This window comes from Lolium perenne, chromosome 3 (assembly GCF_019359855.2).
Source record: "Lolium perenne isolate Kyuss_39 chromosome 3, Kyuss_2.0, whole genome shotgun sequence".
Lineage (NCBI taxonomy): Eukaryota > Viridiplantae > Streptophyta > Magnoliopsida > Poales > Poaceae > Lolium > Lolium perenne.
This window is the reverse complement of record NC_067246.2, coordinates 47,915,439-47,930,299: the sequence shown is the minus strand read 5'-3', so window position 1 is coordinate 47,930,299 and position 14,861 is coordinate 47,915,439. Positions and strand designations below refer to the sequence as shown.

At 45.6% G+C, this 14,861-nt stretch overlaps 1 protein-coding gene across 1 annotated transcript; it reads left to right on the top strand.

Moving 5' to 3' along the window:
• The first annotated feature begins 11,883 nt into the window (after positions 1-11,883).
• LOC127338182 (uncharacterized) lies at positions 11,884-13,040 on the top strand. Its single transcript, XM_051364406.2, has 3 exons — positions 11,884-12,319; positions 12,406-12,591; positions 12,693-13,040. Exons 1-3 carry the CDS (start codon positions 12,002-12,004, stop codon positions 12,777-12,779), a joined length of 591 nt encoding a protein of 196 aa, XP_051220366.1. The 5' UTR covers positions 11,884-12,001; the 3' UTR covers positions 12,780-13,040.
• Positions 13,041-14,861: the final 1,821 nt, after the last annotated feature.

The window sequence follows — 14,861 nt, the reverse complement described above, 5'->3', positions numbered from 1 at the left end:
CCTCTCACCTCCACCATGTCCTGGAGACTCCTCTCTCTCCCTTGATCATGATCACGCCAGCCATTGACCAAGGAGAAGCCAGCACAGCTGATACGTCTCCGACGTATCGATAATTTCTTATGTTCCATGCCACATTATTGATGTTATCTACATATTTTATGCACACTTTATGTCATATTCGTGCATTTTCTGGAACTAACCTATTAACAAGATGCCGAAGTGCCAGTTGTTGTTTTCTGCTGTTTTTGGTTTCAGAAATCCTAGTAAGGAAATATTCTCGGAATTGGACGAAATCAAAGCCCAGGGGCCTATTTTCTCACGAAGCTTCCAGAAGTCCGAAGGAGAGACGAAGAGGGGCCACGGAGGGGCCACACCATAGGCGGCGCGGCCCCCTTGGCCGCGCCGGCCTGTGGTGTGGGGCCCCGTGCCGCCTCTTGACCTGCCCTTCCGCCTATAAAAAGTCTCCGTGACGAAACCCCCGCACTGAGAACCACGATACGGAAAACCTTCCAGAGACGCCGCCGCCGCCGATCCCATCTCGGGGGATCCAGGAGATCGCCTCCGGCACCCTGCCGGAGAGGGGAATCATCTCCCGGAGGACTCTACGCCGCCATGGTCGCCTCCGGTGTGATGTGTGAGTAGTCTACCCCTGGACTATGGGTCCATAGCAGTAGCTAGATGGTTGTCTTCTCCCCATTGTGCTATCATTGTCGGATCTTGTGAGCTGCCTAACATGATCAAGATCATCTATCTGTAATTCTATATGTTGCGTTTGTTGGGATCCGATGAATAGAGAATACTTGTTATGTTGATTATCAAAGTTATGCTATGTGTTGTTTATGATCTTGCATGCTCTCCGTTATTAGTAGATGCTCTGGCCAAGTTGATGCTAGTAACTCCAAGAGGGAGTATTTATGCTCGATAGTGGGTTCATGTCTCCGTGAATCTGGAGGAGTGACAAGAACCACTAAGGTTACGGATGTCTTTGTTGCCACTAGGGATAAAACATTGGTGCTATGTTCAAGGATGTAGTCACTGATTACATTACGCGCAATACGTAATGCAATTGTCTGTGTGTAGCAACTTACTCCGGGAGTGGGTTCGGACGCTAACCAGAAGGTGGACATGTGAGGCATAGATGCACTTGGAAGACGGTCTATGTACTTTGTCGTAATGCCCAATTAAATCTCACTATACTCATCATGATATGTATGTGCATGGTCATGCTCTCTTTATTTGTCAATTGCCCAACTGTAATTTGTTCACCCAACATGCTGTTTATCTTATGGGAGAGACACCTCTAGTGAACTGTGGACCCCGGTCCAATTCTCTTTACTGAAATACAATCATCTTGCAATATTGTTCTCTTGTTTTCTGCAAACAATCATCTTCCACACAATACGGTTAACTCTTTGTTACAGCAAGCCGGTGAGATTGACAACCTCACTGTTTCGTTGGGGCAAAGTACTTTGGTTGTGTTGTGCAGGTTCCACGTTGGCGCCGGAATCCCTGGTGTTGCGCCGCACTACATCCCGCCGCCATCAACCTTCAACGTGCTTCTTGGCTCCTCCTGGTTCGATAAACCTTGGTTTCTTTCTCGAGGGAAAACTTGCTGCTGTGCGCATCATACCTTCCTCTTGGGGTTGCCCAACGAACGTGTGAAATACACGCCATCAAGCTCTTTTCTCAAGCGCCGTTGTCGGGAGATCAAGACACGCTGCAAGGGGAGTCTCCACTTCTCAATCTCTTTACTTTGTTTTTGTCTTGCTTAGTTTTATTTACTACTTTGTTTGCTGCACTAAATCAAAATACAAAAAAATTAGTTGCTAGTTTTACTTTATTTGCTATCTTGTTTGCTATATCAAAAACACAAAAAAATTAGTTACTTGTTTTACTTTACTTAATATCATGCATGTTTTTATTTCACTAGTTAAGCATAATGGAAAACCACAAAAATATGAGAGATCTTTATGAACTTTATCTTGAATTAGGACATGATGTGTTTGAAGAGAGAATTAAAAAACCCATGGAACTTTATATGCATGCTAATGGGAATGTTATTACTATGGATGCTTTGAACACCATTGTTGCTAATGCTATGGAAAATTCTAAGCTTGGGGAAGCTGGCTCTGATGAGCATGATCTTTTTAGTCCCCCAAGCATTGAGGAGAAAATTTTCTTTTATGATTACAATATGCCTCCTATATATGATGATAGCCACTTTGTTGAATTTGCTTCCACTACAACTAATAAAATTGATTATGCTTACGTGGAGAGTAATAATTTTATGCATGAGACTCATGATAAGAATGCTTTATGTGATAGTTACATTGTTGAGTTTGCTCATGATGCTACTGAAAATTATTATGAGAGAGGAAAATATGGTTGTAGAAATTTTCATGTTACTAAAACACCTCTCTATGTGCTAATTTTTTTGAAGCTACACTTGTTTTATCTTCCTATGCTTGTTACTTTGCTCTTCATGAACTTGTTTATTTACAAGATTCCTATGCATAGGAAGCATTTTAGACTTAAATGTGTTTTGAATTTGCCTCTTGATGCTCTCTTTTGCTCCAAATACTATTTCTTGAGTGCATCATTAAAACTGCTGAGCCCATCTTAATGGCTATAAAGAAAGAACTTCTTGGGAGATAACCCATGTATTATTTTGCTACAGTACTTTGTTTTTATTTTGTGTCTTGGAAGTTGTTTACTACTGTAGCAACCTCTCCTTATCTTAGTTTTGTGTTTTGTTGTGCCAAGTTAAGCCGTTGATAGAAAAGTAAGTACTAGATTTGGATTACTGCACAGTTCCAGATTTCTTTGCTGTCACGAATCTGGGTCCACCTCCCTGTAGGTAACTCAGAAAATTAAGCCAATTTACGTGCATGATCCTCAGATATGTACGCAACTTTCATTCAATTTGAGCATTTTCATTTGAGCAAGTCTGGTGCCATTTTAAAATTCGTCAATACGAACTGTTCTGTTTTGACAGATTCTGCCTTTTATTTCGCATTGCCTCTTTCGCTATGTTGGATGAATTTCTTTGATCCATTAATGTCCAGTAGCATTATGCAATGTCCAGAAGTGTTAAGAATGATTGTGTCACCTCTGAATATGTCAATTTATATTGTGCACTAACCCTCTAATGAGTTGTTTCGAGTTTGGTGTGGAGGAAGTTTTCAAGGATCAAGAGAGGAGTATGATGCAACATGATCAAGGAGAGTGAAAGCTCTAAGCTTGGGGATGCACCCGGTGGTTCACCCCTGCATATATCAAGAAGACTCAAGCGTCTAAGCTTGGGGATGCCCAAGGCATCCCCTTCTTCATCGACAACATTATCAGGTTCCTCCCCTGAAACTATATTTTTATTCCATCACATCTTATGTGCTTTTTCTTGGAGCGTCGGTTTGTTTTTGTTTTTTGTTTTGTTTGAATAAAATGGATCCTAGCATTCACTTTATGGGAGAGAGACACGCTCCGCTGTAGCATATGGACAAGTATGTCCTTGGTTTCTACTCATAGTATTCATGGCGAAGTTTCTCCTTCGTTAAATTGTTATATGGTTGGAATTGGAAAATGATACATGTAGTAATTGCTATAAATGTCTTGGGTAATGTGATACTTGGCAATTGTTGTGCTCATGATTAAGCTCTTGCATCATATGCTTTGCACCCATTAATGAAGAAATACATAGAGCATGCTAAAATTTGGTTTGCATATTTGGTTTCTCTAAGGTCTAGATAATTTCTAGTATTGAGTTTGAACAACAAGGAAGACGGTGTAGAGTCTTATAATGTTTTCAATATGTCTTTTATGTGAGTTTTGCTGCACCGGTTCATCCTTGTGTTTGTTTCAAATAAGCCTTGCTAGCCTAAACCTTGTATCGAGAGGGAATACTTCTCATGCATCCAAAATCCTTGAGCCAAACAACACTATGCCATTTGTGTCCACCATACCTACCTATACTACATGGTATTTTTCCGCCATTCCAAAGTAAATTGCTTGAGTGCTACCTTTAAAATTCCATCATTCACCTTTGCAATATATAGCTCATGGGACAAATAGCTTAAAAACTATTGTGGTATTGAATATGTAATTATGCACTTTATCTCTTATTAAGTTGCTTGTTGTGCGATAACCATGTTCACTGGGGACGCCATCAACTATTCATTGTTGAATTTCATGTGAGTTGCTATGCATGTTCGTCTTGTCTGAAGTAAGAGAGATCTACCACCATATGGTTAAGCATGCATATGTTAGAGAAGAACATTGGGCCGCTAACTAAAGCCATGATCCATGGTGGAAGTTTCAGTTTTGGACAACAATCCTCAAATCTCAAATGAGAAAATTATTAATTGTTGTTATATGCTTATGCATAAAAGAGGAGTCCATTATCTATTGTCTATGTTGTCCCGGTATGGATGTCTAAGTTGAAGAATAATCAATAGCGAGAAATCCAATGCGAGCTTTCTCCTTAGACCTTTGTACAGGCGGCATAGAGGTACCCCTTTGTGACACTTGGTAAAAACAATGCATTGTGATGACCCGGTAGTCCAAGCTAATTAGGACAAGGTGCGGGCACTATTAGTACGCTATGCATGAGGCTTGCAACTTATAAGATATAATTTACATGATGCATATGCTTTATTACTACCGTTGACAAAATTGTTTCATGTTTTCAAAATCAAAGCTCTAGCACAAATATAGCAATCGATGCTTTTCCTCTATGGAGGACCATTCTTTTACTTTCAATGTTGAGTCAGTTCACCTATTTCTCTCCACCTCAAGAAGCAAACACTTGTGTGAACTGTGCATTGATTCCTACATACTTGCTTATTGCACTTATTATATTACTCTATGCTGACAATATCCATGAGATATACATGTTACAAGTTGAAAGCAACCGCTGAAACTTAATCTTCTTTTGTGTTGCTTCAATATCTCTACTTTGAATTATTGCTTTATGAGTTAACTCTTATGCAAGACTTATTGATGCTTGTCTTGAAGTGCTATTCATGAAAAGTCTTTGCTATATGATTCACTTGTTTACTCATGTCATATACATTGTTTCGATCGCTGCATTCACTACATATGCTTTACAAATAGTATGATCAAGATTATGATGGCATGTCACTCCAGAAATTATCTGTGTTATCGCTTTACCTGCTCGGGACGAGCAGAACTAAGCTTGGGGATGCTGATACGTCTCCGACGTATCGATAATTTCTTATGTTCCATGCCACATTATTGATGTTATCTACATGTTTTATGCACACTTTATGTCATATTCGTGCATTTTCTGGAACTAACCTATTAACAAGATGCCGAAGTGCCGATTCTTGTTTTTCTGCTGTTTTTGGTTTCAGAAATCCTAGTAAGGAAATATTCTCGGAATTGGACGAAATCAAAGCCCAGGGGCCTATTTTCTCACGAAGCTTCCAGAAGTCCGAAGGAGAGACGAAGAGGGGCCACGGAGGGGCCACACCATAGGCGGCGCGGCCCCCTTGGCCGCGCCGGCCTGTGGTGTGGGGCCCCGTGCCGCCTCTTGACCTGCCCTTCCGCCTATAAAAAGTCTCCGTGACGAAACCCCCACTACCGAGAACCCCGATACGGAAAACCTTCCAGAGACGCCGCCGCCGCCGATCCCATCTCGGGGATCCAGAGATCACCTCCGGCACCCTGCCGGAGAGGGGAATCATCTCCCCGGAGGACTCTACGCCGCCATGGTCGCCTCCGGTGTGATGTGTGAGTAGTCTACCCCTGGACTATGGGTCCATAGCAGTAGCTAGATGGTTGTCTTCTCCCCATTGTGCTATCATTGTCGGATCTTGTGAGCTGCCTAACATGATCAAGATCATCTATCTGTAATTCTATATGTTGCGTTTGTTGGGATCCGATGAATAGAGAATACTTGTTATGTTGATTATCAAAGTTATGCTATGTGTTGTTTATGATCTTGCATGCTCTCCGTTATTAGTAGATGCTCTGGCCAAGTTGATGCTAGTAACTCCAAGAGGGAGTATTTATGCTCGATAGTGGGTTCATGTCTCCGTGAATCTGGAGGAGTGACAAGAACCACTAAGGTTACGGATGTCTTTGTTGCCACTAGGTATAAAACTTTGCTGCTATGTTCAAGGATGTAGTCACTGATTACATTACGCGCAATACTTAATGCAATTGTCTGTTGTTAGCAACTTAATACTGGAGGGGGTTCGGATGATAACCTGAAGGTGGACTTTTTAGGCATAGATGCAGTTGGATGACGGTCTATGTACTTTGTCGTAATGCCCAATTAAATCTCACTATACTCATCATGATATGTATGTGCATGGTCATGCTCTCTTTATTTGTCAATTGCCCAACTGTAATTTGTTCACCCAACATGCTGTTTATCTTATGGGAGAGACACCTCTAGTGAACAGTGGACCCCGGTCCAATTCTCTTTACTGAAATACAATCTACTGCAATATTGTTCTACTGTTTTCTGCAAACAATCATCTTCCACACAATACGGTTAACTCTTTGTTACAGCAAGCCGGTGAGATTGACAACCTCACTGTTTCGTTGGGGCAAAGTACTTTGGTTGTGTTGTGCAGGTTCCACGTTGGCGCCGGAATCCCTGGTGTTGCGCCGCACTACATCCCGCCGCCATCAACCTTCAACGTGCTTCTTGGCTCCTCCTGGTTCGATAAACCTTGGTTTCTTTCTGAGGGAAAACTTGCTGCTGTGCGCATCATACCTTCCTCTTGGGGTTGCCCAACGAACGTGTGAAATACACGCCATCAACAGCCCATCACCGTACGCGCCCAGGACGCCCAGTGATGCCAGAGCGTGCACGGTCGCGACGCACGGGCACACCAGAGCACGAGCTCGCCCCGTCGCCTCAGTCCTCCCCTTGACCTCTGCTTCTGCCCCGAGCATCACCACGACACCAGCAACCCGCCAGACATGCCCTCTCTCTCCCCCGTGCCCTATCGCCGTCGTCCTCGTCGATGACTTCCGCCGGACCAGTGACAGACGATGACGCCGCTCGAGCCATCCCGTCCACCATTTTCTGTGCCATCAAGCGAGTGATGATCGCCATGATGCCAGGAACAACACGTCGTCTTTGCCTTGCCCCTTCGCATCCCAGAGAGCCGTCGCCATGATCGCCACCGTGAACCCCCGCACCACCACTCGCCCGCTATAAATAGAGCACTCCCCCGCTCAATTCCTTCACACCATTCTTCTCCCCTCTCCTCACTGAGCCTCCTCGAGCACTGCCACGCTCCAATTTGATACACACTGCCCCAATTCGTCTTCGGAGCGCCGTCAGTACTGCTGCAAGCTCGCCGGAGATTGGAACCACCCCAGGAGATGCCGCCGGTACCAGGAGCTTCGCCGTCGTCGACAACATCGCTCTGCCCCAACACCGACGATCGCCGGACCTCCGGTGAGTCGCCACCCCCCTAGGTTCGCCGCAGCCAGGGCTTGATCTCGTCGGAGACGACGATGACCATCGGCCGTTCGATCGGCTTCTAATCCAACGCTCCATATGGCGCGTACCGTTTCGCTGTTTAAATAGTCGCTGACATGTGGAGCCCACTGTCAGGCCGCCCGCTCGTGCGATACACGCAGCTGGGCCGACCCGTTTTCCTTTTATCCTGTCCCATCTTGTTTTCCCGCCGAAGCCCAGTGGTTTGAATTCGGCTTAGTTAGTTAATTCAAAATTCAATACTGGTGCTTTGCTAGAATTTGAATAAAAGCAAATCTACAAATCCCATTTGAGTGATTCCAATTTTGTGTGAAAGTACATGAAATTATCTAACAAACCCCACTGGTCTCAAACCCTAGTTCATTATAGATCACTTGCAATAAAAATAACAAGGCAGTGCCTTTTCAAAATTCAAACATTTATAATAAATGAACCATAAGGAATTTTGAGGTGTTTCCAATTCTAATAATTCACATTTCAAAAACTATAATTTTTATGCAAAAATATGAAATTGTTGTTTCAGATGATCATGGGCTAGATGCAAATAATGGCTATGTAGTCATTTCTAGCCCATTAAAATTATTTCAAATTTAGTATTTCAAATCTATGAGGTGTAGCATCTCATTTAAATCACTTTCCCAAGTAATATGATGTGAGGTGATGACTTTAGTTTCATAGCCTCATATTCTCTTATTTGAGGAGATTAAATCTTAGTAAATTTTCAATGAGAGGAAATTATTTTCCTAACACTAAGTAGAAAAAACCCTAGTATGATGTTGAGTGATGATTGTGATGATGATAGATCATCTTGAGTGAGCCATTAAGGCTAAGTAGCCTCCTTAAGTATTTTTTGGTTATTGTTACCTCGTATCCGTTTATAGACGCTAGTACCGAAGGCTACGAGGAGAAGGAGGTCTTCTAGGAAGAAGAGGAGGAACACTTTGATCAATACACCAACCAACGCAATCTATACTAATGCCAAGCTACTAGTGCAAGATACCATGGAACTAGTATTGTTGTTTACAAGTTTTATCTTTCCAAGTCCAAGTTTTTATCTTACAAGCTTTTACTTTGATTACCAAGTCTTACTTGTTGGGGTTAATTCTTGTCTAAGTATAGAGTACCACAAGAGAGTCAAACATAGCCTAGAGAGTAAAAATGTAGTTAGCACCCCTCATGATTAGTTGCTAGTGCTAAACTAAAATTGACTACTCTAGATGGGAACTTGTGAATCAAATGATTTTGAAAACCTTGGAATGATGATTCATTCTATTTAAAGTTTTGAAGGTGAATGTGACTTTTGAATGACATGGTGATTTTTGGCAAAAAGTGATAGTTGGGTTCGGATGCGATACCATTCCAATTTTAGAGTACCCCCACAATACCTGATTATGGGTAAGGATTTAGCTGGAAATTTATGTACGTTAGTATGTGTTCCCTCTGAACAAGCGTCATAGAGGTTATGCTGAGGCTGCCTCCGTTGAAAGTGAAATAACGTGAAAAAGAGTTGAATGTCCTACCCAATCCCTGTGCAGTTCCTAGGATGGCAGACTGCTATCACTAGGAGGCCAAGCTCATAGGGAAGGTGCCTATACTAGAGTATGTAAGTGAAAGGTTAATGGTTGATGATCCGCATACTGAGTTATGATGATTCAGGGCTATCCCTGACGAATGTAATCAAAAGTTGTGGCACAAGAGTACGATCTATGCAGAGTGTTAAACTATTCGAATAGCCGCGACCACGGTCATGGACAGTTGGATGGCCATACTGTTTCGTTGTCAGATGTTTTCTAAAAATGAATGGTGAATTGAAATGTGACTTTGACTTGAATCACAACAGAGTTGTGGGAATGACACTAATGTTCCCACTTGAGTAAGTCCAGGTAAATAAAGAGTCTTTGCTATTAAGTGTGATAAAATAAAACTCGCTTTGTGTGCAAATGAACCTAGAGCTTAGCATCTATTAGAGATATTAGTACTTCTATTAGTGTAGTTTGCGAGTACTTTAAAAGTACTCATGGCTTTGTACCTGACTATTCAAATGGCCAGACTATAAAGAGGAGAACCAGTACCCGGAAGGTGGACAGCAGGATGTCTACGACAACTAGGGCTACCTCTCCCAACGTAAAGCGTTGCCTGTGGAACAGATGGACCGCTACTACGTATCTTCTGCTATGTGTTATGTATTTGATCTTTAGATCAATTTCTGTATTAAGACTGGATCATGTGATCCTTTGATGTAAGACTATTATGGTTTGTAATGAATGATGTGCTATGATATGAACTTATTATGTCTCGAAAAAACAATCTTCCTGGGATTGCGATGTACAACATAATAGGCATCTGGACTTAAAAATCCGGGTGTTGACACAAACCGTCTCCCAAACGGCGCCAGATTGAGCGTTTGAGGACATGTTTTATTCATGCTGAGTTTGAGGGACGTCGCTCCCCAGTCGCGTCCCCCAAACAAAATTTTGGAAATTTTAAACTTAAGCGAGATTCGATTAAATTCATCCAAACTTTCCATATATTATATAGATTCGAACGAGATTCAACTAAATTTAAACCAAACATAATCTAGAAGTACTTGCGGAGGCCGGAGGCATTGTAGTACTGATGGAAGTTGTACATGTCGTCGGTGACGACCTCCTGCTTGACGCGCTCGTCGGGCTCATCGACGGGCTCGTCCTTCACCAGGCCGCTTGGCCCTGCCTCGCCGCCGTCGGTGAGGTCCACGAGCGGCTTGCTGGAGTCGCAGATGGACATGGCGATCGCCATGTTTAGGTCGCCCCTCCAGGCGTCCTTGTTGTTCAGCGACGCCAAGCACGCCGCTCGCAGCCCTGAGCAGTCCTCGGGGTCGTCGCTGCTGGCGATGAGGCGCTGTTGCCACTCGTACTCCGCCAGCAGCACCGCCTTCGACGCTTCCTCCGGCTCCACCTTCACCTCCGGCTTCGGGATGAGGAGGGTGCCGCCGCGCCTCTCTTGCAGCCGCCGGCTGCCGCTTCCGCTGCGCCTCGGATTGACGGGCTTCGCCGGCTCCTCCTTCACGCGATTGGGGACGGTGTAGGGCGCCGAGCGGTACGACGAGGATGGGGTCAATCGGCCTGTCCTGAGGAGGAAGAGTTCGAGGAGGATGAGTACGTGGTCCTCCTCGGCTGCGATTGCGCCGCGGGAGACGGTGGCGGTGAGGACGGCGCCCCCAACCTTGGAGCGCCGTTGCGGATGCCGCAGATGACGCTCTCCAGTGTGCGCGCCGTAACGTCCCAGAACAGGGCGCGCCCGTCCCTGTTCCAGCTGTTCGGCCCGCCGATGAGGCCGTTGGTGCTGCGCATTTCCATGTCATACATGGCCTTGAAGTACGTGCCCACCAGTCGTTGTTGTTCTTGGGCGCCCAGGTCGGATCGGCCAGGTCCTCGGCGTCGAGTTCAGCCCGCCGTGCCCTGATGGTGTTCTTCCAGCGCTCTGTGCCCGGTGTCGGCGGCGGCGGGACGCCAATGCCGTTCATGGCCATCTTCCAGACGCCGCTGCTTGGCAGGCGCATGTCCGACAGGACGGGATATCCCGCGTGCTACAACGCCCACGCCTCCTTCACGGTGAGGCTGCTGCGGCCGAAGCCGTTCGCCGCGGCGATCTTGCGGGAGGACGAGGACGACATTGCTTGGAAGGGCGAGAAGAAGATCTGGGGGCGGCGAGGAGAAAATTTAGGAGCGACGAGAGATTTGGACGAACCGCAGGGCCTCTTAATGTACAGCGGCGGCAGTGGGTGGTTGCACGCAATAACGCCGGCGCGAACGGCCACGCGGCCATGCACGACGAGACGCGTCACTGCGTCGCCTGGGAAAACAGGGACGATATTAAAGTCGCTTGACCAAAAGTAGGCGACGGAGTTTTAGGCTTCTGAGCCACTGATGTGTCGGGCCCCTGCCGCTTCGCCTCACTTTTCGTTATGTCAGGCACCTACGGGGCGGGAACGGACTCCGGGCACCGGACACCGTATCCGGTCCGCCAGACAAAAGAACGGGTTTCAGGACGCGGCTGGGATGATTTTTTATTCAGCACATCCCAAATCTCTTTGGGGATCTCGATTTGGGGACGCCGTCTGGAGATGCTCTAAAATAAAATAGTGCGTGTTGTTGGCTAGCTTGAACACGACCGGGCAGGTCGCAGCAAGCCGCGCAAGCGTACGTATCGACTGCCGTGCGAGCAGGGATCCCGTCAATGGTCAATGCGTGTCACGGTAACAGACCTGCCAACACAAGTTGAGTTGCTCTCGATAACCACACGTCTGCCCATGGCGCATGCCCTCTCTAGTCTCTATCTCTCTCGTCCCGTTCCGTCGTCTCAATCCAATCACATGGACTCCTTGTGGGGCTGTTTGCCTAAAAACAGTTCCTATTCGTTCACCACTAAATCCAGCTCTTCTTTCCCTTGAAATACAGGGCACGGCACACTCGAAGTTAAGCCCATTTCTCTTCTCCTCACCACACAACTCAGGACACCATCTCCGAATCTCCGATCTCCAATATGGCAACCACCACCACCCCTGCGAGCAGTACACTGAGCATGAAGCTGCTCATCGACACCAAGGCGCGGCGCGTGCTGTTCGCGGAGGCCAGCAAGGACGTCGTCGACTTCCTCTTCTCCCTGCTCGCCCTGCCGGTAGGCACGGCCGTCAAGCTGCTCGGGAAGGATTCCATGGTCGGTTGCGTCGGCAACCTCTACAGCAGCGTCGAGAAGCTCGACGGCACCTACGTCCAGCCGGGCGCCGCCAAGGGTGCGGTCACCCCGGCGGCCAGCGCCAACAGCACCTTCTTCCTCTCGCCGGATTCGTCTTCCGGGGAGGTATTCTTCAAATGGACGCAATACTGCAATGCCCACGTGATAGACACTAGCGGCACCTAGTTTACCTACTGCTAAACCTTAATCAGGCGACGGAGGCGGTGGGCAGCGTCGGCAGGAAAGGGTTCGTGCAGGGCATCGTGACGTACACGGTGATGGACGACCTCACCGTGACGCCCATGTCGTCCATCTCCGGCATCACGCTGCTCAACGCCTTTGCCGTCGAGGACCTCAGCGCGCTCCAGGAGAAGACCGTGCAGCTCGACTGCAACGAGGTGGTCGATCATCACTTTCCTCTTCCGTTCATCTTACTCTTTTCCTTCATGTTTGTGAAGAATCTGTATCAACCGTGTCATACTCCACTTTTTGTGCGCAGGGTCTGGAGATCCTCAAGGCGTCGCTGCAGTCCAAGACCGTCCTCTCCGACGTCTTCCTTGCGAAGAAGCCGCCCAGCAACGCTTAAAGGCGCGGTTCTGCCAAATGAACGTGGAGAAGTACTTAGGGTTAAGTAGGTTTTGTTCGTCCTTTTGAAGGAACATGCGCAAGGCCAGGCAGCTCGATCCATCTAGCTAAATTAAGTTGGTCTTCTGTGTAATCATCAGAACTATCTTTCGGTGGTAATCTCTAGTATCATGCATCTGCCGTCCATTAATTATGTACTAGTAATCCTGCTTATATTTGTCTATTACTCCAGGTTTTACAAGTACGTCTGTTCATGGCTTCATGCTTGTTGGTTACCTGGTTTTCAAGTGTTTCTTTATGCACTTTGTGCCAATGTGTTTATCAGAACGGGTTAATTTTCTCCTGTTTGCTTTGAATGTCAACATGCTAGTGTTTACTATAACTAGCAAGGTGACCCTTGCAAATAGGAGTGCATTATTTTTAGTGGATTGAATGTATTTGAAATAAGGTTATGTATCCATTATATAACATTTGTGTGATATGAAATAATATAGTTCTAGTACTATTAAAGGAGTTATGGGAAATATATTATGACAGATACGAGTAACAACTTTAACCAACCTAAAGTTAAGAACTAATGATTATTGCATCCACTGGTGGAAAAAGGGCCTTTGGTCGCGGTTCGCAACTGCCATTAGTCGCGGTTGCGCAACCGCGACCAATTAAGCGCGACTAGAGGCCCCCCCTTTAGTCGCGATTGCTTACGAACCGCGACTAAAGGCCCGTCCACGTGGGCGCCAGGCGACCGTCGGGGCGGAGGACCTTTAGTCGCGGTTCTTCTGGCCAACCGCTACTAAAGGCCGCCGCAGGTTTAGGGTTTTAGGGCCCCCTAAACCTGCCCCCCCCCCACCCTAAACCTGTTTTCTGTTTAATTTGTATTGTTTTATTTCTTTTGTGCTTTATTGTAATTTTGAAGGAGTTTCACATATTCTACGGTACTACATATATACATGCATATGAATGTACAATTCCAAACAAATTTGAAATTAGAACCAAAAAGAATTCAAGAGGAATATACAATATATATTCAATATCATTGGATGACCATATACAAGTTTGAACAAGTTTCCATACATAATTTAATGCATGTATAGTTCTACGTCCTCGCAATGGTGTTCTCCTTTAGGATCGAGGACTTCCCTCCTGAACCATCCAGCTAGTTCCTCTTGAAGTGGTCGGAAGCGAGCTTCTGGACTAAGCATCATCCGGAGGTTATTCCTCTGAGCATTGAGATCACTCGGAACGCGCTCAGAGGTGTATCTCCGGATCATCTCACAGACATAGTATCCACACAGATTGGTTCCCGGTGGCTGAATATCGCCACCATTCTTAGCCTTTGACCGCATGAAATGTAGCTCTTTTTTGAATTCACCGACCTTTGTATCTGAGAACCGTCTCCAAACCCTACGAGGCAAAGAAAATTAAATGAACAAGAGAGTTATTAGTTAATTACTTGAAGCTTAATTAGGAAATGAACGAAATAGGCCGATCGATATAGAGCGCAAATGAATGAAAACAATTACTTTTGAATCATTTGTCTCATCTCGGCCCAACGCGCCTTATCCATATTCAGAGAGTCGTGGACGAGACATTCTGATTTGTCAACTTTAATTACTAGCAAAATCCAGTGGAACCTGCGGACACGATACATGCACAGTACGTCATGCATAACTCATCGATTAGCCGGCCACATACCATGCATGGAGTAAACAAAAGAGAATGTGCTCAAGACATAAACACTCACCCAAAATGGTAAGGAAATAGAATATCACTTTTGAGTTCCTGCTTATCAAGAAACCGCCACAGGTCTTCCTCCACGTCGGCGGGGTGATGCTGTAACGTATATCCATTAACGATGTGTGGGTCAATGAACCCAACATCATGGATGTTCCTTACTCTGCATTCCTTAATCTTCATTCTGCATGTATAATAGCGGACACAACAATATAGTTAGGACATATATATATATATAGTGCAGGCAATATGAACGAGATGGGGTAGAAATAAATCACTTACAGAACGTAGCAACTCATGATAGATTTGTCGAGCTCGCGTAGATTGAAAAGCTGGAACAATTCACTCA

Coding starts and splice junctions, on each gene's coding strand:
- LOC127338182 (XM_051364406.2), top strand. CDS start 12,002: ATGGCAACCACCACCACCCCTGCGAGCAGTACACTGAGCATGAAGCTG. Junction 12,320..12,405: donor CGGATTCGTCTTCCGGGGAG/GTATTCTTCAAA, acceptor AACCTTAATCAG/GCGACGGAGGCGGTGGGCAG. Junction 12,592..12,692: donor TGCAGCTCGACTGCAACGAG/GTGGTCGATCAT, acceptor TTTTGTGCGCAG/GGTCTGGAGATCCTCAAGGC.